Source organism: Hemiscyllium ocellatum, chromosome 6, assembly GCF_020745735.1.
Source record: "Hemiscyllium ocellatum isolate sHemOce1 chromosome 6, sHemOce1.pat.X.cur, whole genome shotgun sequence".
Classification (NCBI taxonomy): domain Eukaryota; kingdom Metazoa; phylum Chordata; class Chondrichthyes; order Orectolobiformes; family Hemiscylliidae; genus Hemiscyllium; species Hemiscyllium ocellatum.
This window is the reverse complement of record NC_083406.1, coordinates 123,324,161-123,348,322: the sequence shown is the minus strand read 5'-3', so window position 1 is coordinate 123,348,322 and position 24,162 is coordinate 123,324,161. Positions and strand designations below refer to the sequence as shown.

At 46.5% G+C, this 24,162-nt stretch overlaps 2 protein-coding genes across 4 annotated transcripts in view; one reads left to right on the top strand and one right to left on the bottom strand.

Moving 5' to 3' along the window:
• The window catches only part of wdr73 (WD repeat domain 73), a 19,297-nt gene extending 3,960 nt beyond the window's left edge, over positions 1-15,337 (top strand). The window contains exons 3-8 of one of the 2 annotated variants that reach the window (XM_060826374.1): positions 1,786-1,874; positions 4,699-4,787; positions 6,933-7,000; positions 10,632-10,793; positions 11,475-11,831; positions 12,920-15,336. In XM_060826374.1, coding sequence (XP_060682357.1) covers positions 1,786-1,874; positions 4,699-4,787; positions 6,933-7,000; positions 10,632-10,793; positions 11,475-11,831; positions 12,920-13,149 — 995 coding nt within the window. In that variant the 3' untranslated portion in view covers positions 13,150-15,336. Of the gene's footprint in view, positions 1-1,785; positions 1,875-4,698; positions 4,788-6,932; positions 7,001-10,631; positions 10,794-11,474; positions 11,832-12,919 lie in introns of both variants that reach the window. The other variant, XM_060826375.1, reaches the window with a different exon arrangement.
• Positions 13,697-24,162, bottom strand: LOC132816583 (sialidase-3-like). Of its 2 annotated transcripts, XM_060826372.1 has the most exons (3): positions 24,129-24,162; positions 21,373-21,580; positions 13,697-18,846 (listed from the first exon to the last, which is right to left on the bottom strand). In XM_060826372.1, exons 2-3 carry the CDS (start codon positions 21,568-21,570, stop codon positions 17,845-17,847), a joined length of 1,200 nt encoding a protein of 399 aa, XP_060682355.1. In that variant the 5' UTR covers positions 21,571-21,580; positions 24,129-24,162; the 3' UTR covers positions 13,697-17,844. The 2 variants fall into 2 exon arrangements, with proteins under 2 accessions (XP_060682355.1, XP_060682356.1); XM_060826373.1 differs by lacking the exon at positions 21,373-21,580 and having other exon boundaries at positions 24,129-24,156.

Below are 24,162 nucleotides of genomic sequence, written 5' to 3'. Positions count from 1 at the left end.
GTGAAGGAATTACTCAAATACGTAGGGGTATCTGAGAGAACCAGACAAGTGTAAGAGAGGTAGAAAAACATTGAGGAAAATGGAGTTAGAAGATAAAGGGAGAGAGAAAGAGAAGAGAGAGGAAGAGGGAGAGAGAGGGAGGAAGAGAGAGAGGGGGAAGGTTCTTAGCTGAGCAGAAAGAGAGAATTTGAACTTGGAGAGCTGCAACTTAGCAAAGTCAAGTTAACAGGATGGAGATTAAAAAAGAAGGTAGTGAGATAAACAAATAAATCAAAACTCTGCTACTTTGTGATGAGGAAGATAGTGAAGCCTTCTTTACTTCACTGAAAAATTGGCGAGGCAGATGGAGTAGTCCGAGGATTTATGGGTAATGCTAGTTCAGACTAAATTGGTCGGCAGAGCGAGTGAGGTATTTGCCGCGCTGTCAGATGTGGAGTCAGGAGATTATGAGGAGGCTATGTTAAGTGCTTATGAATTGGTACCAGAAGTATATGGACAGTGGTTCAGAAACACTAAGAAGGAAGCAGGTCAGACTTGTGTTGAGTTTGGAAGAACTGCACTACAATACTTCTCAAAACTCACTAAGAGAAAAAGGTATCGGGTATGTCATGTGAACATGTTGAAACCATATTATACTAGAGAAAGAACTGGACAAACAGACGTTAGTTACTGCTCTGCACTGCTCTTTGTCCTTTGTATAAATGATTTGAATGTTAACGTAGGAGGTATATTAGGTAAATTTGCAGATGGCATCAAAATTGGAGGTGTAGTGGACAGCGAAGAAAGCTACCTCAGAGTAAAATGGGACCTAGATCAGATGAGTGACTGGGTCAGGGAGTGGCAGATAAGTTTAATTCAGATAAATGCGAGGTGCTGCATTTTGGAAAAGCAAATCTTAGCAGGACTTATACACTTAATACTAAGGTCCTAGGGAGTGTTGCTGAACAAAGAGACCTTGGAGTGCAGGTTCATAGCTCCTTGAAAGTGGAGTCGCAGGTAGATAGGATAATGATGAATGTCTTTGGTATACTTTCCTATATTGGTCAGAGTATTGAGTACAGGAGTTGGGAGGTCATATTGCGGCTGTACAGGACATTGGTTAGGCCACTGTTGGAATATTGCGTGCAATTCTGGTCTCCTTCCTATCGGAAAGATGTTGGGAAACTTGAAAGGATTCAAAAAGATTTACAAGGATGTTGCCAGAGTTGGAGGATTTCAGCTAGAGGGAGAGGCTGAACAGGCTGGGGCTGTTTTCCCTGGAGCGTCGGAGGCTGAGGGGTGACCTTGTAGAGGTTTATAAAATCATGAGGGGCATGGATAGGATTATCAACCAAGGTCTTTTCCCTGGGGTGAGGAAGTCCAGAACTAGAGGGCATAAATCTGAGATATGTTTTTGTTAAAGGTGATAGAGGAAAGATTTAAAAGGGACCCAAAGGGCAACCTTTTCACACGATGTATGGAACGTGCTGCCAGAGGAAGGAGTGGAAGCTGATACAATTACAGCATTGGACGGGATTGGAGGGATCTGGGCCAAGTGCTGGCAGATGGGACTAGATTAATTTAGGATATCTGGTTGGCAAGGACTAGTTGGAGTGAAGGGTCTGTTTCCATGCTGTAGAGCTCTATGGCTGTATCTGCTGCTTGCTTTCGTGTCCACATATCCTCGTCCTTTTAATTAATCGAAGGCCTTGAGGTGTTAATATAACTATGGCAGTGTGCACGCATTGTCTGGTGTAGTACCAGAGTTACTTAGTACTTTAAATCTCTTCCTTCCCTGTTTGGTAGGTATCTGTGTCGCTGGATACAATGTGGGGAAGAGGAATGAAATCCTGGAGCTTTCGCTCCCTGAGAAACTCTGCGCTAAAGGAAACCAGGTGAGTGTGTCATTGAAGAGTGAGTTATTGAGCTTCATTCAGAACCAACAGGAAAGCTCACTGAAGTGAAGTATGTTACTATCACTCATCGGGACAAATAGGAGCATAAGACCATAAGGCCATAAGACATAGGAGTGGAAGTAAGGCCATTCAGCCCATCGAGTCCACTCCGCCATTCAATCATGGCTGCTGGCCATTTCAACTCCACTCACCCCCATTCTCCCCGTAGCCCTTAATTCCTCGAGACAACAAGAATCTATCGATCTCTGCCTTGAAGACATTTAGCGTCCCGGCCTCCACTGCACTCTGCGGCAATGAATTCCACTGGCCCACTACTCTCTGGCTGAAGAAATGTTTCCACATTTCTGTTCTGAATTGACCCCCTCTAATTCTCAGGCTGTGTCCACGGGTCCTAGTCTCTTCGCCTAACGGAAACAATTTCCTAGCGTCCACCCTTTCCAAGCCATGTATTATCTTGTAAGTTTCTATTAAGTCTCCTCTTAATCTTCTAAACTCCAATGAATACAATCCCAGGATCCTCAGCCGTTCCTCATATGTTAGACTAACCATTCCAGGGATCATCCGCTGGACACGTTCCAGTGCCAGTATGTCCTTCCTGAGGTGTGGGGATCAAAACTGGGCACAGTACTCCAAATGGGGCCTAACCAGAACTTTATAAAGTCTCAGTAGCACATCTCTGCTTTTATATTCCAACCCTCTTGAGATAAGTGACAACATTGCATTCGCTTTCTTAATCACGGACACCACCTGCATGTTTACCTTTAGAGAATCCTCGACTAGCACTCCCAGATCCCTTTGTACTTTGGCTTTACGAATTTTCTCACCGTTTAGAAAGTAGTCTATGCTTTTATTTTTTGCCAAAGTGCAAGACCTCGCATTTGCTCACATTGAATTCCATCAGCCATTTCCTGGACCATTCTCCCAAACTGTCTAGATCCTTCTGTAGCCTCCCCACTTCCTCAGTACTACCTGCCTGTCCACCTAACTTCGTATCATCTGCAAACTTCACTAGAATGCCCCCAGTCCCTTCATCCAGATCATTAATATATAATGCGAACAGCTGTGGTCCCAACACTGAACCCTGCGTGACACCGCTTGTCACCGGCTGCCATTCCGAAAAAGAACCTTTTATCCCAACTCTCTGCCTTCTGTCAGACAATCCTCAATCCATACCAATAGCTCACCTCGAACACCATGGGCCCTCACCTTGCTCAGCAGCCTCCTGTGTGGCACCTTATCAAAGGCCTTTTGGAAGTCTAGATAGACCACATCCACTGGGTTTCCCTGGTCTAACCTACTTGTCACCTCTTCAAAGAATTCCAACAGGTTTGTCAGGCATGACCTCCCCTTACTAAATCCATGTTGACTTGTTCTAATCAGTCTCTGCTCTTCTAAGAATTTAGAAACCTCATCCTTAATGATGGATTCTAGAATTTTACTAACAACCGAGGTTAGGCTAATTGGCCTGTAATTTTCCATCTTTTGTCTTAATCCTTTCTTGAACAAGGGGGTTACTACAGCGATCTTCCAATCATCCGGGACTTTCCCTGACTCCAGTGACTCTTGAAAGATCTCAACCAATGCCTCCACTATTTCCTCAGCTACCTCTCTCAGAACTCTAGGATGTATCCCGTCGGGGCCAGGAGATTCTTAAGACTTTTTAGCTTTTCTAGCACTATGTCTTTTGTAATGGCAACCATACTCAACTCAGTATGTCAATGTCCAATCCATTACAGCAATTTCTACTACATGAGGAAGGGGGATAATTGATCAGAAAGTTGGCTGTGATTGCCATGGAGAAAGCAATAGGGAAAGACAGACTCCCTGGGCTTCCAGGTTCTTCAAATAAGGCACAAGTCTTCAGTGTATGCCTCTTGATTGTAGAGAATGGGTCTCTGTATATGAACTCTGCCACTTCCAGCAAGTATGGATTAGCCATGTTACAAGCTCAACTCATTATCTTCATTAATTGTTAGTGTAGCCATTAGTGCACTCAGCAGTGTTCAGTAAGTGCTGCCCAATCGCCTTTAGACTGTAGGTTGAGAATTGTATTAGTGTAGATGCTGGGACAGAGGAAACAGGGAATGGTAGCCGTTGGGTTTATTCCAGGTTTGTCTTAAGAGGGATTGAGCAGTTTAGGTGTATTTATACTCGAGTGTATAAGGATGAGGGGAGATTTCATTGAAGTATGTATTGGATTAATAAATAGAAAAGTGTTTCCTTATGTAGACCAATCTAGAATGAGAGGTCATAGTTTTATGATAAGGGTCTACAGATTTAAAACAGATGAGAACTTTCTCTCTCAAAGGGTCATGAGTCTGTGTAACTCACTACCCCAGGATGTGGGGGGGCTCTGAACAAATTTGCGAAGGAGATAGATTTTTGATTACCAATGGGTTGAAAGGTTATGGAGCACAGCCAGGAGGGTGAAGTTGCGATCAGCCAAATGGTGGTGCAGGCTGGATGGGCTGAGTGGCCTTCACCTCCTCCTCCTCCTTCTTTTATTGTTATGGATGGACCCATGTTTCATTGCTGCCCTACACCAGTCATTGATTCAATCCCTAATATCTGTTCTCAGGGTCAGCAAGGGTCATGAGTGCACCACGTGAGACCGACCCTCCCAGGAGGGTGAAGGTCTGACAGCTGATCCTTGTTCATCTTTATCTGGCAAGAACTGACACCTTCGTCTCCATTGCTGCTTCTGTTCCCTCACTGTTGGGATTCTCTCGGAGGGAAGGGGTGGGAGGGCGATCAGGAAAGGGGATTTCCCTCTGAGTTTTACCCTCTATCTTTTCACCTGCAGGGACTTTGCCCAGAAAGAGACTTCACGGTGAAACATGGTGGCTTCTCACAGAGGCCCATTTATGAACTGAAACATGTGGTGGGGACCAGGTAGGTCTTGAACGTGAATGATCGGAATATTGTTATAGAGTCATAGAGATGTACAGCATGGAAACAGACCCTTCAGTCCAACCCGTCCATGCCAACCAGATATCCCAACCCAATCTAGTCCCACCTGCCAGCACCCGGCCCATATCCCTCCAAATCCTTCCTATTCATATACCCATCCAAATGCCTCTTAAATCATCAATTGTACCAGCCTCCACCACTTCCTCTGGCAGCTCATTCCATACACATACCACTCACTGTATGAAAAAGGTGCCCCTTAGGTCTCTTTTATATCTTTCCTCTCTCACCCTAATCCTATGCCCTCTTGTTCTGGACTCCCTGACCCCAGGGAAAAGACTTTGCCTATTTATCCTATCCATGCCCCTCATAATTTTGTAAACCTCTATAAGGTCACCCCTCAGCCTCCAACATTCCAGGGAAAACAGCCCCAGCCTGTTCAGCCTCTCCCTGTAGCTCAGATCCTCCAACCCTGGCAACATCCTTGTAAATCTTTTCTGAACCCTTTCAAGTTTCACAACATCTTTCCAATAGGAAGGAGCCCAGAATTGCATGCAATATTCCAACAGTGGCCTAACCAATGTCGCAACGTGACCTCCCAACTCCTGTACTGAATAAAGGAATATACTCTGACTAATAAAGGAAACGCCTTCTTCACTATCCTATCTACCTGCGACTCCACTTTCAAGGAGCTATGAACCTGCACTCCAAGATCTCTTTGTTCAGCAACACTCCCTAGGACCTTACCATTAAGTGTATAAGTCCTGCTAAGATTTGCTTTCCCAAAATGCATTACCTCGCATTTATCTGAATTAAACTCCATCTGCCACTTCTCAGCCCATTGGTCCATCTGGTCCAGATCCTGTTGTAATCTGAGGTAACCCTCTTCGCTGTCCACTACACCTCCAATTTTGGTGTCATCTGCAAACTTACTAATGGTACCTCTTATGCTCGCATCCAAATCATTTATGTAAATGACAAAAAGTAGAGAACCCAGCACCGATCCTTGTGGCACTCCACAAACCAAACCCTCAATTTCTTTAGTCATCCAGCATTCCCTACACCTACCAGCCTTCCCTTTCACCCTGACAGGAATATACTGTCTCTGGAATCTTATCTCATTTCTGAAGGCTTCCTATTTTCCAGCCGTCCCTTTACCTGTGAACATCTGCCTCCAATCAGCTTTCGAAAGTTCTTGCCTAATACCATCAAAATTGGCCTTTCTCCAATTTAGAACTTCAACTTTTAGATCTGGTCTATCCTTTTCCATCACTATTTTAAAACGAATAGAATTATGGTCGCTGGCCCCAAAGTGCTCCCCCACTGACACCTCAGTCACCTGCCCTGCCTTTTGTGGAGACAGCTGGGGAAGGGAGTGAGCAGGACCTCTTCTATGACTTAGGGTCCCCTCCCACATCGACTGCTGGTTTAGTAATTGTTTCTACATGTTCCCTGTTTTCTTTGTGTTTAATAAATTAATATTTACATAGAAAATGACAAAATTAGGAATTAAGAGTCTAATGATTTGATTTGATTTATTGGTGAAACGTACCAAGATACAGTGAAAAGTGTTCTGCTTGCTACACAGGCAGGTTGTACCATGTAAAGTACATCGGGGGGCAGCAGAACAGAGTGCCGAATACAGAGTTACAACTGCAGAAAAGGTACAGGGAGAGCACAGCACAGCAATGTGGCTGAGTCTGAACTGCCCTCTGGACAATTAGAGATGGACAATAAAGGCTGGTCTAGCCAGCGACAGCCTCATCCTTATGACAAATGTTTTAAAGATGTATTCTTTTCACCTGTGAACGGAAAATTAAAATTCAGTCTTGTTATGATCACTGATACTGAGGATGCCTTCAGTATGAGACCATTAAATAATCCTGTTGTTTTACAATGCCAGCTCTGTACTGCCCACTCTCTCTGTACTTGCTTCTGTTTCTATCCACAGTATAAATGTGATTCAGGGGAAGCTGTGTAAACTCATAGGGCAGAAAGGAATAGAAGGGCATGGTAAGATGAAGAGGGGTTTGGAGGAAGCTAGTATTGAGCATAAATGCTGGTTTTGCCAAACTGGCCTTTACCTATGTTGTAAATGTTGTATTTAGGGGCTTAATTCTTTCCCTACAGCCTGTTGGTGAGCAGTGGACCACCTGATAACCTGCTACAGGTCTGGCGCTTGGCAGCAGATGAAAGCGGTTAGTGAATCATCACATCGTGTTCTTAATCCTGTTGCACAGGGGTTTACACTAAGGCAGGGGTTGATACCGTGGGTCTGAGTATGGTTTAGAGCCTCTCCTGTACAGGATGGAGCAGGCAGAGTGTTAAATTCTGGGGCCAGCTGCATCCTTCAGTGATACCTCTTCCAGAAAATGTGCTGTCCCTTCATTGTAGTCATGTTTGGCCAGTGTCTTAACTCTGTTTACCCATGTTAGTTCCACATGCTGATCACTCTCACCCAACAAAAACCTATCCATCTCAGCCAGCATTTTTTTAATGTCACTAATTACTCTGTGAGAAGGTGGTGGTTAGCTGCCTCCTTGAACCCCTGCAGTCCAATCTGTTATAAGATGGATGTCGTTAAATTAGAAAGTGTTCAGAGAAGATTTATAAAGATGCTGCCAGGGTTGGAGGGCTTGAGCTACAGGGAGAGGCTGAACAGGCTGGGACTGTTTTCCCTGGAGCGTCAGAGGCTGAGGGGGTGACCTTATAGAGGTTTACAAAATTATGAGGGGCATGGATAGGGTAAATAGGCAAAGTCTTTTCCCAAGGGTAGGGAAACCCAATGCTAGAGGGCACAGGTTTAGGGTGAGAGGGGGAAGACTTAAAAGGGACCTAAGGGACAATTTTTTCATGCAGTGGGTGGCATGTGTATGGAATGTGGTAAAAACAATGCCTGCAGATGCTGGAAACCAGATTCTGGATCAGTGGTGCTGGAAGAGCACAGCAGTTCAGGCAGCATCCAACGAGCAGCGAAATCGACGTTTCGGGCAAAAGCCCTTCATCAGGGATAAAGGCAGTGAGCTGGAAGCATGGAGCGATAAGCTAGAGGAGGGTGGGGTGGGGAGAGAGTAGCATAGAGTACAATGGGTGAGTGGGGGAGGAGATGAAGGTGATAGGTCAGGGAGGAGAGGGTGGAGTGGATAGGTGGAAAAGGAGATAGGCAGGTAGGACAAGTCCGGACAAGTCATGGGGCGGTGGAGGCTGGTACAATTACAACATTTAAAAGGTTTCTGGATGGGTATATGAACAGGAAGGGTTTAGAGGGATATGGGCCAGGTGCTGGTAAATCAGACTAGATTAATTTAGGATATTTGGTCGGCATGGATGGGTTGGACTGAATGGTCTGTTTCCGTGCTGTCCAGCTCCTATAACTCTATATGTGGTAGACAGACCCACAATCTCCTTAGGGAGGAAATTCCAGGAATATGTGACGCTGTAGGAACAGCGATATATTTCCAAGTCAGGATGGGGAGTGTCTCGGAGGGGAACTTGCAGGGGGTGGCGTTCCCATGTCCCTGCTGCCCCTGTCCTTTAGAATGTAAGTGATTGTGAGTTTGGGTAGTGGGGTGGGGGTGCTGGTTACAAATGCTGCTGAAAGAATTAGACTCAATGGTTTGGGATCTGAGCAACTTAGTTCAATGTGAAGCCTTTCTTAACTGTGCATGGGCCAGGAGATCATTCTGTCCATTGTATCTTTGCTAGCCCTTTGAAAGAGCTGTCTAATTAACATTCCTGATGAAGGGCTCTGGCCCGAAACGTCGAATTTCCTGTTCCTTGGATGCTGCCTGACCTGCTGTGCTTTAACCAGCGACACATTTTCAGCTCTGATCTCCAGCATCTGCAGACCTCATTCCCTATAGTCATGCATCCTTCCCCTGGTATTGGTGAGACCACATTTCAGATACGAAGTAGAGTTACTGACCTCTATATTTAAGGAAAAGGATATAACGGCACTGGAGGAAGTTCACTTGCTTAATGCCTGGAGAGATTGGCTTGTTTTCTGAGGAAAGGTTGGACAGGCTGAGCTTGTTTCCCCTGGAGTTGAGAGAGTGAGGGCTGAAGTGTATATGACCCTGGATGGTCATGACGAGGTGGATATCAAAAGGCTCAGTCCAGGGGAATGGCTTTAAAATTAGGGGGCACCCATTTAGAACAAAGATCAAGAGAAGCTCTTTCCAACTCTGACACAGAGAAAGGCAGAGGTGTCACTGAATGTTTTTAAGGTGGAGAGATTCAGGTGTTGCAGGGAGTTAAGGATTATTGAAGGGAGACAGCAATATGGGATTTGAAACAATCAGGCCAGCTGTGACCTTATTGAATGGTGGAGCAGGCTTGAGCAGCTGAATAGCCGCCTTCTACACTTATTCCTCATGTTGGTATGTAATCCTGTACCGAGTAAAAAATGAGGTCTGCAGATGTAATCCTGTACCGAGCTTGTTGCTGTGTGTGTGAGAATGATCTGCTGATCTGGCTCCCTGGGCATCACTCGCTGTTAGTTCTATCACCAGCAGAGGGCCTCTGTGGCCTGAGGATCTTTTGCCTGTGACATTTCCTAGAATCGAACACAGGAAGCTGTCCGATTTTCCCCACGAAGCCAGAGAGCTACCTAACTAATCTCATTCCACTTCCTCTTTCCTAGCACCTTGGGTTTTTTTACATCTCTAGTATTTCTCCGGCTCCTGTTTAAAAACTCTCATTGAATCTGCTCCATCTGCCCTTTCGGAACACATTCCACAACTCACTGAGTCGAAGAAGCAGTGGGAAGGTGAGGGTTTTTAGCAGGCACATCATAAGTCTGTCCTGGTTGGTCCTCATTTTACACCAATGAAACCTTTTATTAACTCTGAATATCTCAGTATGTCTTTATCTTGACCTTCTCTGCTTTTAAACGATAAGTCTCACCATTTCCCTACCTCAGAATCTTGTCCCCAGTGTAAGAATTACCTCTAAATTTCAGTGCTTGCTAAGTCTGACTGCAGGGGCTGGAGGGAGAGACCTTCCCTGGTTTTATTGCAAATAAAGTGAAGCTTCCTTGACACTTTCCCCATTGGAGAGCACTCTCAGCTTCTCCAGGTGGTTCATGTTCACAGAAATCCCTCATCTCTCGTAAACCCCCTCTACAGCCTCCCTAAGGCCTTAACATCCTTTCTAAAGTGTGGTGCCTGGAGTGGAGTGCAGAGGCCTGCTGCTGTTTTACAAAGGTTAAGGACAAAGTCTTGTCTTTTATAATCTCTGCCTCCATTTATAAATGAGGAGGAGGAGCTGGTGTTGGACTGGGATGGACAAAGTCAGAGTCAGACCACATCAGGGTAGAGTCTAACCGGTTCATTTGAAATCACAAGCTTTTGTAGCGCTGCTCCTTTGTCAGGTGACTCTTGACTTTGTTCATTTATAAAGCCAAGGACCTCAGTGATTTATTTTTTAACAGCCAATTTGACTTGTCTCGACAGCTTCAAGAATGTGACTTCACTCACCTGGCTCCCTTTAGTCCTTCAACAATTGCACCCATTAGTTTACAACGGCTCGTGCCACTGTCCTGTACTGGAAATTCTGGGGGGAGGGGGGGGAGGGCAGATTGAAAATGATTTGACAGGAGAACTGGAAGGGAGAGGAGGAGAATTTTATTTTTAACACATGGAGTTGCGAGTTGGAGTGCAGTGTCAGAAAGGTAGAAGCAGGGTCCCCATTTCAGAAGAGAATTGGATAAATACTTGAATGGGAAACCGTCCCAAGGTTTTGGTATTGCAGGTGCAGTCTCACCAGCCACCTGTACGGCGATGAGTAATGCCCTTCTGTTTCAATAACTGTCTGTCCTCCCTGTGACAGACACCATCACCTTGGTGGACTCTATCCAGTACCAGACACCAGGCAGCCAGTGGTCAAAAATCTCTACCGTCTGCTCTCCGACCCCGCGGGTGCTCCATGGTTCAAAGGTTAGCGACCTCTCAATCCAGGAAATTGCATCACACAAAGTCCTTTTTACCACAGGTGGGTCTGTCTTTCTATCTCTCAAAAATTTTTGCCCCTCATGCAAAGTGCCTGCAAATAGCATCTGTTTGATAGTTACTTCTGTCACACAGCACCTTGGGAGATGAATAGGACTCCCTGATCCCAAGCCACCTTATCCCAGGGAAAACTGGTGTGGCCCTGCTGACTACAGAATCAAATGGGAGCAGTGCCCCAGGCGATTGAAGGATTATTGTGATGATCCTGCTTACCATGATGGAGGACTTGCAATAAGACCAGGGAAGGTCTCTCCCTCCAGCCCCTGCAGTCAGACTTAGCAAGCACTGAAATTTAGAGGTGATTCTGACACCGGGGACAAGATTCTGAGGTAGGGAAATGGTGAGACAAAATGGGGCACAATTCTCTTAACTTGAAACGAGAATTTATTTATCCCAGTAGCTGAATATGTCAGGGATGTGGAGACAGTAAGGACGATGTCAGGGATGTGACAGTGGAAGTGAATGGGAAAGCGTTTGGGTCACCTTGGATACAGGAGTGAAATGGAAGGAGATTGAATCTATTGGGAATGGGTCCAGTGGGATTGAATGGGAAGGGGTTTAGGTCCATTGGGAATGAATAAGAGTGCGGAGTTGAGGAGTGACCTGATTGAACACTTTAAGCTAGACCCCAAATAACAGGAACATGTGTTGATTCTCTCCTCAGGGCTAGCTGACTGTGAGCCAATCAGTGAGCTGGAGTTTCTTGATCATTCCATCTTTTCTTTCTGCTCCCTGAACGGCCGTCTATGGTTGGTTGATAGCCGCCAGCGCTCAAGTCTGATTGGACACTCTGATGTGCCTGTGAGTGACGAGGGTGGCTGCCATTGGACAATGGGATGGGCGCCTGGGCACCGGAAGGTGGCTAGACTCTGCTCAGATGGCCGAGTGGTGCTGACTGATCATCGGGATTTGAGTAGGGCCCTGAGCTTGACCAAATTGGCAACACCCACCACTATCCCCAACAGTGACTGCCTGAGCTTGGCATGGGCACCCTGTCTACAGGACCACCTCGCAGTGTCAGGTATGTTGGCATTTGGGGGGTGTGTGTGTGGGAAGAGAGAGGCCTATCTGTCATATAGGATCTTCCTGCTTCATTCCAGCATGTTCCACTCCTTAATGCTGATCTGAACTCTTTTATTCAGTTTGGTTTAGGAACTCTTAATGTGCTGCTTTAATGCAAATGACTGATCTCAGTTTTTAGATCATCAAGTTGAGTTACAGGCTTGAACCTTTCAGGGAGGAGTATTCCAAATTTCTCCCCCCTCCCCTCCTGTGAGAGAGGAAGTCTTTTCTCTAGTCAATCCTGGCTGCAGACTGACTTGAACGTGAAGGATCTGTTCCCTTGTTCAGTACTCCAGTGGACCAGAGGAAATAATATCTGTGTTTAAATCTTTCACTTCCTGGGTTTTGGGTGTACAGTAGATCAAAGATGATTAAAAGAGATTAAGTATGACCCAGTACAGGAAGTCAAGTAACCAGGTGGGGCATCAGTTGTGCTGAGGCTGGGGAGAAAGGGGCACTTTTGGGGGTTGCTGGGATGGGGTTAAATATCTGCGTTCTCACTATTTCTATATCTGACTGCTCCACGCTCAGATCCCCTTTCACCCATCAAGCACCTTCGCTCTAGTAATAATTCCTCACTTGTTTTCAGGTCCCTCCCTATCTCTGCAGTTCCCCACAACCCTCCAAGATCTCTGAACACCTCCATGAGAGACCTTTGGGCAGGTCACCAAACATGAGATTGAGGGGCATGTTGTGGGGGGGGGACACGGCTTGTCAATGGCAGGGAGAATTCTAGAGCTTGGGATCCAGGCAGCTGAAGACACAGCTGCCAATGGCAGAGTGATTAAAAGTGGAAATACTCAAGGGGCCAGAATTAGAAGCAAAGATCTCCAAGGGTTATTGGGCTAGAGGAAATTCCAGAGATGAGGAGGGAGTTGAAAGTAAGAGCAGTTTGTTGTCTGTAACTGTCCTACATCAGGCATTGGATGTTTGATGCTGATAAAGCTGAATGTTGGAGAAGGGGCAGGAACAATAAGGGTGGTATCCTTTGACATGGGCTTTGGTGTATTTGTGCAGCTACTGAGATTGTTCTTGTCATTTCTGAAGGTTTTAATGGGACAGTTCACATTTACGACACCAGCTCATGGTTGGGAGAAACAGGTGAAGTGGAGCCGACCTTTATTCACCGAGGTCACAGTGTTGTCCCGGAGCCTGATCGAGAAAAGCCCTTTGTCACCAGACATGCCTGGCACCCCTGGAAACAACAGGTCCTGCTCTCAGCTGCAGACGATGGCTCTTTCCATGTCTGGAATTGGACCAATCAGAAGACCCTCTGATAGTTGGATTTAGCTTTGTCCCATCAGACACTGCTTCCCAAGAGAAACCCCACACCATTGTATGTCTTCTCCAGCAATCCCACACTGCATCAGGAGTCGGTGACTGTGATACCAGCTTAAGTTCAGCCAGGGGGTGATATTTACATGGGACTGGTGAGTAATAAATAGTCCAGTCTCCTTGCGACACATCACAACCCAATATAAATAAGACTGTCACCATGTGATCGTCTGACCCCTCGATAGTGCGGCCCTGTATCTGTGTGACCGACTGACTGACCCCTCAATAGTGTGGCTCTGTCACTGTGTGACTGACTGGCCCCTCGATAGTGCGGCCCCGTCTATGTGATCGATCGACCTGTTGTTCGAGGGGCAGGGACTTGTCATACTGTTTTGAGAGACTGTAGGTCTTTATTCGAGTTTCCTTTGTGGATGTAGGTATTTATAATTGGAAAGCTGCTGTCACTATTAAAGCACGAGGAATGATTGCATTGGGAGAGATATCAAGGATTAGGTATGAAGACAACAGCAGGCACCTTCATAAATGTTTTTAATGATTTAACAACTGAAACTGGTGTACACCATTGCACGTGAAAAAGTAATTCTCTTTATTCTGTTTTTTTTAGTGTATTTTAAAACAGGCTATTTTTTGTTGGTTACTTGGCACAAATTATAAATACTTATTTATAATTATTTATTGATTCATTGATTTTCATCTGTTAATTTTGCATCAGATTTTCAGCCTTGCGTAAAGCAGATGTTGTCCTAAAATACCAGGCGAAAGTGAGGACTGCAGATGCTGGAGGTTAGAGTGTGTGTTGCTGGACAAGTACAGCAGGTCAGACAACATCTGAGGAGCAGCAGAGTTGACATTTCGCGCAAAAGCCCATCATCTGGAATGAGGATGTGAGCCGAGGGGGTGGGGAGGGGCTGGAGGGAAGGTAGCTCAGACTGCGATAGGTAAGTGACTCGGCAGCAGCACCACTGATCGAGCTGGTCGGGTCCTAAAGGACATTGCTGCAAGACTGAGTCTGCGGCTGGTGGTGAGGGGACCACCAAATGGGAAAATCATACTTTGACCTCAGCCTCACCACCCTCCCTCTTGCAGATATATCTGTCCATGAGAGGAGCGGTCGGAGGGACTACCACATCGGGCCTGACGATACTTTCCATCATGTTGGACAGTGCCCTCACTGTGCTAAAAGGGACAGATTCTTAAAAATCTAGCAGCTTAAAATTGACATTTGTGAGGTACTGAGGGCCATCAGCAGCAGCAGAATTGTACTCCTCTGCTTAACCCTTACCATCAAGCGAGGTGACCAACCTGGTTTAATGGAGAGTGCAGCTTGGCATGCAGGAGCAGCGCCAGACATAGAGGTCATTCCACAGAAACACAACAGGCTTGTTCCTTTACAACCTCACTCTGTCGAAGATCATTATAGAAACTCAATTATACCTGTTCAGTAGAAAGTTTGCATTATTAATCAATCATGTTACAGCCAAATTGCATTGATAAAGCCTGTGTTATACCGGAATGACTTGTACCTAAAACAAAGTTGGAGAAGCTACCAAAGAGCATGCCAAACAGCGTAAGCAGCAGGTGATAGATGGGGCAAAGTGATTCCACAACCAATGAATAGATCTATAACACTGCAGTCCTGCTGCATCCAGTTATGAACAGTGGTGGACAACGAAACAACTCACTGGAGGTGGCGGCTCCACAGATATCCCCATCCTCAATGATGGGGGAGGCCATCATTGGACCTGGGAATCGGGGTAAACTCTCCACTGGCTGGAGTCATACTGGTACAAAGGATGACGTTTGTGGCTGTTGGCAGCTCCAGGACATCTCTGCAGGAGTTCCTCAGGGTAGTGTCCTTGGCCTAACCATCTTCAGCTGCTTCATTCATGACCTTGCCTCCATCATAAGGTCGGAAGTGGCGATATATGTTGATGACTACAACAGCACCATAGGGCTATGTAAAGCAAATGGACTGCAATGTTCCAAGGAGACAGCTCACCATCTTCTCGTGGATATAATAAATGCCAGTAACACCTACATCCCATGAAAACAATTTAAAATAGCTCTTTTGTCTATCGAAAATCTAGGTTTATGCCTAAAACTAAGCTTATATATGTGCTGTGTGCCATACAAGACAGCCAGTGCTCACATAAGTTGGAATAACATTAAAACAAAATACTGGTATACTTTTAAAACCGAATGGCTTGCTTGGCTATTTCAGAAGGCTTTAAGATTACAGCACATTGCTGTTGGTGTTTTATTTATTTGTTCATGGATATAGGCATTGTCAGCTGGGTCAGTATTTGCTGTGAATCCCTAATTACCCGGACGGTAGTGAAGAGTTAACTCCTGAACCACGGCTATGTGGCGGCCAGACCAGGTCAGGGGGGCAGATTTCCTTCCCTAAAGGATAGTAGTGAACTGGATAGGTTTTTATAATAATCGATGATTGGATTCAGTGCTGTTGACCACAAAACAGCTTTCAATTCCAGATTAAAGACATTTTTGGCTCTGAGACAGGAATGCGTATCCAGCCATTTTTCTCTCCAACATCTGCACCCATGACCTCGTACAGACATGACAGTCTCAGCCGCCTGAACGTTTTCTTACACATGCACAGTACTCTCATACTCTCTCTCATTTGTGTGCACACAGTCTCACACAGGCTCATACACAATCACACACACATGTACACAATCCCAGTTGCACATACATGGGCAGTCATGCTCAAACTCCTACTCAGGTTCCCACATTTACATACCTGTGTAGTACACGTGCTGAATCAGGAACACAAACATACATGGGAATTTCTGCATTCATGTACACTGTCTTTCACACCCTTCCATGCTCACATACACTCGTGTTCAAATATTAACAATTAACATACTTCAACCACACTTTTGTTCACTAACTCTCTCACACCTTCAATCACATACTGCACTTACACACAGACACGTTTTCACATGGACGTTTCACTCTCATACAATTCTGTGATTGGCTGTTCCTCGATTTGAGGGTGAACTTTACCAGAGTTGCTAGTTTCTGCCATTACTTTTAAGTGACTGAGAAGGCTAATTTTTGATCCATGTGTCCTTAGACAGATGAGGACATGACCCAGGAGGTTAAGAGCAGAATTTACTTTCTTTCCCTTGTTTGTGTGTCACCTTTCTACCTCATTAAGACATCGAGACTGATCCAGTTGGATAAACAGGTTGTGGCCTCCCAGTCATTACTGTCAATGCTGCTGTGTTTCAAATGAGATATCTCTCATGTCTTTGTGGTGATCGCTCTGTCCTCCGAGGTGGGCATTTAGGAGTTGAGAAAACGAGACTGCCAGGAATGGTGGCTATCCGATTTGCAGAGTGCCAGGTTGATGATCATCGATCCTATCGCAATTTTGATTGAAATACTGTGGAGCAGGTTTCAAGAAGGACTAATTCAGTGATCCTCCCACATTCCAGAAACGCAGTGCTGGGGGAGTCTTTGTTTTACATAAACCAGAGAAACTGTACAGCACAAGAACAGGTCCTTTGGCTCACAATGTTGTGCTGAACAGGACCAAAATGATCATTCTGCCTGCCCTTGGCCCATATCCTCCCACTGTGTGATGGATACACTGTCCAGGTCTCACAGCAGCAAGGCAATGTGCTCTGTACATTAGGCCTTCTGTTGACTGACAGTCAAAACACTCGCTGCTGGAGTTTGTTGAATGTGAGTTGGTGCACTTAAGCCAGTGTTGGATCTCTTCCTCCTGAGCGAAGGCTGCTGCCAAGATCTGGAAAATGTTCAATATATTCCCAAATCCCTCTTTCAACATATGTGAGAGGTGGAATATTTGCCTGACCAGCATTGAGCTGATATTCATGCCTAAACATCTCCATCTAATACATGTCCACATGAAGACACACCTACATATGCACAAACACCCCTCCAACTCTCTCAGGGGCACTCTCTCACACCCCTCCAACTCACACTCTCTCTCTCACACACACACACACACAACCCTCCAACTGTCTTTCTGTCTCTCTTTCAACATGATGTGGAGGTACCAGTGCCAGTGGACTACGTGTACAAAGTTAGAAACCGGTTTATTTGGAAGTACAAGCTTTTCGAGCTGCCTGATGAAGGACTAACAACCCGGTCAAAACGTGCTGCTGGAAAAGGACAACATCCAAGGAGCAGGAGAGTCGAAGTTTCAAGCATAAACTCTTCATCCCTCACTCTCTCCTGGACTATAATCTGGTGTTGTGATTTTTCCATCTCTTGCACACACTCACCCCACAACTCACTACCTTTCACACATCCCTCCAACTTCCTCTCTCTCTTTCTTGCACACCCCTCCAATTCAAAAACACACATCCCCTAACCCTCTCACACCCAAATCATATATTTCCCCACAACTCTCAAACACCCGAACAACTTACACATACATGTCCAAACCTCTGACACACCAACCTAAAACTCACCCTAACCCTAACACGTGTCCAACTCTTGTGTGCACACATTCCTCCAGTTCAAACACACAAACACACAGCCCCCAACTCTGTCACAGGCACTCACTCTCACGTGGCCCACCTATTCATACTTGGAACATGGAGGGCTATTTCCAAATGGAGGTTACTTCCAGAAGGTAGTGGAACAATTGGCCTTCTGTCAATATTATTATGGCTATGCGATTAAAAGATATTTTCCATTACCTCATCGATGGTAAACATACAGAAAGCAATTTGTTCCCAGAATTTGGAGATACCATATTCATACAAACAAGCAAAGATTCCCATCCCATCAAGGTACACCAGGTCAGAGTAACCACTAGGTCCAGCCTGGATGATCCACGGTCCATACCATTGTTTAGGCTTCAGGGGCATCAGGTTGATGTAGACACCCAGGTTAGTCCGATTGCGTTTGTGATAAAAACAGCAAGGTTCGCCTGTTGGGTGAGTGTACAGGAGCCAGGACATCTCAACCGCTGTGCCAGTCTGCCCAGGTTTTGACTTGCTGGATGAAACGGTCTCTGGGTTTGAGAGACGGAAACTCACCACGCTGCCCTGACAGCCATCCTTCGATTCTGGCAGTCCCTGCGCCAAGCGAACAATCTCAAAGTGGTCGAGGTCCAGGCTCAGTGCTTCCATTCTGTGCCGCCTTTGTGTTCGGGCATTGCAGTACAGGAGATGGTAGTTGTCAGTGATGGTAATCTCTGCCAGCTCACACTCCACTGCTGGGCACTCAGTTATTGGTTCCGCCAGTTTCCAGTTGTCTCCACCGTCGTCACTGTAGAAGTAGAAAGAGTGCGGGTGTGTGAAGAATATAGGCGGGATCAGGCAGCATTTCCGGCTGATGATGTAGGCATAGGCCGGGACGATGAGTCTCCCTTGTTGTGTCTGCACACCATGACCGGGTCCCACCGCGAAGGTGGCCCATTTGCTGAGCCGGCTGTCGAGGACTGTGTCAGTCAGATCTGTCAGCTGGCTCCAGCTGGCTCCAGCATCTCGACTCAGCACATAGCACAGCCTGGCCGCGTTCTTCCCCCACCAGATCTGCTGCTGCTCTGTGACACCATCCTTGACGCAGGTGAAGAACAAGTAAATCACTCCAAACTTCCGCTCGTAAACTGGGCACGGGTTCATTGTCCGATACCCAGGCAGCATGGCCATCTTCAGTGGTATCATGTCCTTCCACTAGGAACCAAAAACACAACAAGATCAGACACAGCTCCTTCCACAGACAGTGCAGAGGTAAGTGGGCTGGAGCAGTCAGGATTGAGCTCAAAGGAGTTTGGCTGGGTAGGGATACAGTTGTTATCACAGGCTGTTGTGGGCACATTGCAACTATCAGCGTTAGCCCTTCCACAATAAACTCCTCCAACAGCTGCCATTCACCCACACTTCTGTCAAATTCACAATTCCCCAAATACACCCAACCCCAGGGATCATGCTGCCAGAGATATCTCCCCACCCTCCCCGTCTCATCCTTAACCCCCAGCCTCCAATCTCTCTCTTCCCAGACAATCAATCTCAGTTTCAATTCGGACCTCTCAAATTCCATCTCCTAATTTCTACTTTCTCTGATGTCTTTGTCTCCCCTCACTCCAATCACTCATTTCTGATCTCTCTCTCCTCTCCAGTCTTTCTTAATTTGTCACTCTCTCTCACCTCTCTTGATCTCTGATCTCCTCTTCACTCTGATTTCTCTCCTTCTCCAATCTCTCTCTTCACCCTTCCCATGATCAGTGTTCCTAATTCCCAGTTGCCTCATCTGCTTGTTATTGTTGAGGGAGGGCAGGGAAGGTATTTATGTGAGGTTTTGTGGGGGATGCTGTCTATGGGGTAAACAGGGATTAAAATCCAATTATTATCAAAGACAGATTATTAAATTAGTACTTGTGTGTATTAACTGACCTCCTAGGCTATCGCTTAAGGAATCTGGAACCACAATGGGATTTTTAATGTGAGGCCATTGCTCAGGTTTAACCCAAGGGGCACTGGTCTAAAACATGATCCTAACAAGATTGGCATTCATTGCCTTTCTCAGTTACCCTGAAAAACTGTGAATGAACCTCCTTTCACATGAACTGCAAAAAAAAACGGTGTCACTTTATGGTGTTAAAACTTGAGTTACGGAATGCCAGGCAGGGCAAGGGTAGGAACCTGCCTAACCCCGGGGTAGGAACCCTAAACTGAGCCAGGTTGATTTTATTTTTTTTAGGACAAAGCCAGCCCATATTTTGTAACTGCTCCAGTCGTCGGTCTGAGGATGATCGCTGCGTTTTTGGATATTTACTGAACTAAGAAATTTCAGGGTGCACTTTGGAAATTTTTATTTTTTTAAAAAAGGGATGTAGAACGAGTTGATAAGGTAAGCATTTTCTGCCAGTCTCAAATCAGCCTTAAGCAGGTGATGGTGAGTCCCATTTCCGAAATGTTCAATGCTTTCGACACACACATAGACCCAGGCTGGGAGAGGGACAGCAGGTATCCTTCCCTGAAAACTATCAGTGAACCAGCTTCTGAGATCAGATTTTTATTTACAGCTTTCAAACTGTCCACAGGGGATTGTGCCCCCGGCTGACTAAACCAACAACAAATCCATGTATGGCACCATGTTTGACCTGGTGTCAGGAAACTTCATGGAGTAAATATTGAGGACTCCCAGAGCAACTCCCTCACCAACTGACTACCACTGTGCCACCATCTCTAATGGTTCTGTCCTGCCTGTGGTACAGGACATGTGCAGGGATGGGGTATCTGGGCATTGGCTAGAAGGTATGATTCTATTCAGTCCATTTTTCTCTTCGTTTCAAAACATTCCTGTGCCATTTAGAACTGATTAAGACACCATCTTTTTCTTTCTTTTATTTACATGTGGAGAGTCCTCGACACTGATTCAGCTCCCTCAGAGCCAGCTCTCAGAGTGAACAGCACCTATAACACTCCTGTTCATTTATTTATTTTTTCCCAATTTCCATCACCAGGAAGAAAAGAAACACCCGAGTAGCCAGTGACAAGCAGTGCCCCTCACATCAAAGGGCAATGCTGTGTGATCAAAACAGTGAAGGGGAGGGCAGGGGTTAAATCAAAATAGAGTTGAAGGGGGCAATGATGCACTCTACTCCCTGCGGTGCCCACCTCTCCCTGAACAACTCCAGGGTGTTGGTGGACACCGCGTGCTCCTTCTCCAGAGACACCCGGGGTCTAACGTAACTGTGGAAGAGGGGCAGGCAGTCGGCCCTAATGACCCCCTCCACGGCCCGCTGCCTGGACCTGTTTATGGCCAGTTTAGCCAGGCCCAGGAGCAGACCCACGAGGAGGTCTTCAGACCTGCCCTCCCTCCTCTGCACCGGGTGCCCGAAGATCAGGAGCGTGGGACTGAAGTGCAACCAAAAACAGAGAAGGAGTTTTTAGAAAATCAAAAAGGGAGTGTAAACGCCCACACCCAACGTACACATGGTCCACGGACTCCACAGCACCACAGAACAAGCAGTTGGGCTGGGAGTCTGTGAACCACCGCAATCTGCGATTGCAGGGGACCGCTGCGTGCAGCACCCTCCACCCCAGATCCCCGAGAGAAAGGGGGAGGACTCCTGCATAGAGGGCCCTCCACTGGGGATCCACATCGCCCGGTGGCAAATGGGCACGCCAAGGTGTGTCCGGGCGGTGGATGAGAGAGATGATTAAGACACCATCTTGATTGTGGACGATGCGTACCTTCACTGTTCCTCTGATAAACGAGCCTCTCCTCATCACCAGACGCTTTGCATCCACATCGCGGAATGATGCTCGTTCCTCTGCAAAGGCTAAAAAAATGTTGTGTTCCTTGAGGTAGAGGAGTGAGGGGATGCGGTACACAGTATCCTTCTCCCTCTTAAATAAGGTAATTCTACTTGGATGTTGGTTAGCTGGCATAATTACGGCCCTAAAACAAACAACAGAAAAAAAATATTTTCTGCATGTTTAAAATGTGTCAGTAAGTAATTAAAATGATACAGGGTACTGCCTCAGAAGGAATCTCCATTTGGCTCTTTTAATCTGCTTATCAATTCTCCTGCTCTTTAACTGTTAACAGTCACTATCGCCAGGAAGGAGCTCTGGAACAGACATCATGCGCATGGCAACCTGCTCCGTGGCCAGTTTGTTAGAAACAAAATTCAATAAAATTTAGGTGAGACTACCAAAGCTGGAAACAAGACAATTTATTCTACGATCTTGCAAGAAAGGACCCCAATTGCAGAGAGCAATTGAAGTGATGATTATTCAAACTACTACACAGTTATACTTCTGAGCTGCGTGAGGTCACCTCTCCTGACTCCTGCATTACCCAATCTCTCTTAGTATTTTGCCTCTGCCCATCTATGCTCTATGCCCATTGCCCCCTTCCCCAGGTTGGGAACCTTCCTCTCTAAGTGCTAACACACGCATTATTTTGTCAACAGTACATCAAGATTTGGTTTAACATTTTGTATCAATTCTGCTGGTACATTCCATCCTCGGACATTTCATTAACTTGCATCATTTGTGTAGCCCAAGTATTTCGGTTATCTCAGCTTTTTGCTGAAAACAATTTTTAAAAATAACTTATTTGCTATAATAATTACACACCAAAGTTTGTATTTAATTAACCACAATTACACACTGAAAAGTAGAGATACTCTTCCCTAAACACCTGCTGAGTTAATAGTTCTTTTGCTGTACCCCTTTTCTGTATGCTTTTTCTATATCTGCAAACACTTTACCCTATGTCTAACAAGTTCAACTAAGCAACAAAGACACCTTCACATCACAATGTAATGTAAAGGGTCAGCGCTGAGCGAGCACCACACATACACATAAATGATCTGGAAGAGGGCACTGTTGATCTGATTAATAAGTTTGCAGATGACACGAAGATTGGTGGAGTAGCAGAGAATACAGGAGTATATAAATAGATTGGAGAGTTGGGTGGAGAAGTGGCAGATGGAGTTCAATCCAGGTAAATGTGAGGTGATACATTTTGGGACGTCTAATTCTAGAGCGAACTATACTGTAAACGGAAGAGCCTTGAGAAAAGATAATGAGCAGAGAGATCTGGAAGTGCAGGTCCATTGTTCCCTGAAGGTGGCTGCACAGGTGGATCAAGTGGTCAGGAAGGCATATGGTATACTTGCCTTCACCGGACGAGGGATTGAGTATACGAGCTGGTGGGTCATGTTAAAATTGTACACAACGCTGGTTCAGCTGCATTTAGAATACTATGTACAGTTCTGGGCGCCACATTACCAAAAGGATGTCGAAGCTTTGGAGACAGTACAGAGAAGGTTCACGAAGATGTTGTTTGGCCTAGAAAGTGCTAGCTATGAAGAGAGGGTGAGGAGGTTAAGATTGCTATCATTAGAAAAAAGATTGAGGGGGGACCTGAATGAAGTTTACAAAATCATGAAGGGTATAGACAGGGTGGATAGAGACAAGCTTTTTCCCAGAGTGAGGGATTCAATAATGAGAGGTCATGCTTTCAAGGTGAGAGGTGGAAAGTTTAAGGGGGATACATGCGGCAAGTACTTCACACAGAGGGTGGTGGGCGTCTGGAACGCGTTGCCAGCAGAGGTGGTAGAGGCAGGCACGGTAGATTCGTTTAAGACGCGACTGGACAGATGCGTGATTCAGTGGGGAGCAGGAGGATACAGGCGCTTAGGATTGACCGACAGGTTTAGACAGTAGATCTGGATCGGCTCAGGCTCGGAGGGTCGAAGGGCCTGTTCCTGAGCTGTAAATTTTCCTTGTTTGTTCACTATCAGAGAATCAGTGCTGAGGGAGTGGGCACTGTCGGAGGGTCAGTGCTGAGGGAGTGCCGCACTGTCGGAGGGTCAGTGCTGAGAGAGTGCCGCACTGTCGGAGGGTCAGTGCTGAGGGAGTGCCGCACTGTCGGAGGGTCAGTGCTGAGGGAGTGGGCACTGTCGGAGGGTCAGTACCGAGGGAGTGGGCACTGTCGGAGGGTCAGTGCTGAGGGAGTGGGCACTGTCGGAGGGTCAGTGCTGAGGGAGTGAACACTGTTGGAAGGTCAGTGCTGAGGGAGTGCCGCACTGTCGGAGGGTCAGTGCTGAGGGAGTGAACACTGTCGGAGGGTCAGTGCTGAGGGAGTGCCGCACTGTCGGAGGGTCAGTGCTGAGGGAGTGCCGCACTGTTGGAGGGTCAGTGCTGAGGGAGCGCCGCACTGTCGGAGGGTCAGTGCTGAGGGAGCGCCGCACTGTCGGAGGAGCCCGTGTTTTATGGGGTCAGTGGGATCTTGCTGTGCTCCCTGGTGTGTGCACCGTGAGGATGCGGAAGGCGCTACCGCAATGTCGCGGCCTGAAGCCTGCGACTCCACTCCGGCCTCCGCGGTCTGAGGGTAGAGGGGCTCCGTGTCTCCCCTCACCCCCCGGGGTGTGGGGGGGGGTGGGGGAGGGGTGTGGAGTTAGGGTGGGGGTTGTTTCCCTCACGTCCGCTTTTACCTCCAGCTCCGCGGTGTCAGACCGACGCCGCACC

What these genes read in the sequence shown, in the direction of transcription:
- LOC132816583 (XM_060826372.1), bottom strand. Translation starts at nt 21,570, where the DNA reads ATGCCAGCTAACCAACATCCAAGTAGAATTACCTTATTTAAGAGGGAG. An exon ending in TTATCAGAGGAACAGTGAAG is followed by an intron (nt 18,847 to 21,372) that starts GTACGCATCGTC and finishes TTTGGTTCCTAG; the next exon opens with TGGAAGGACATGATACCACT.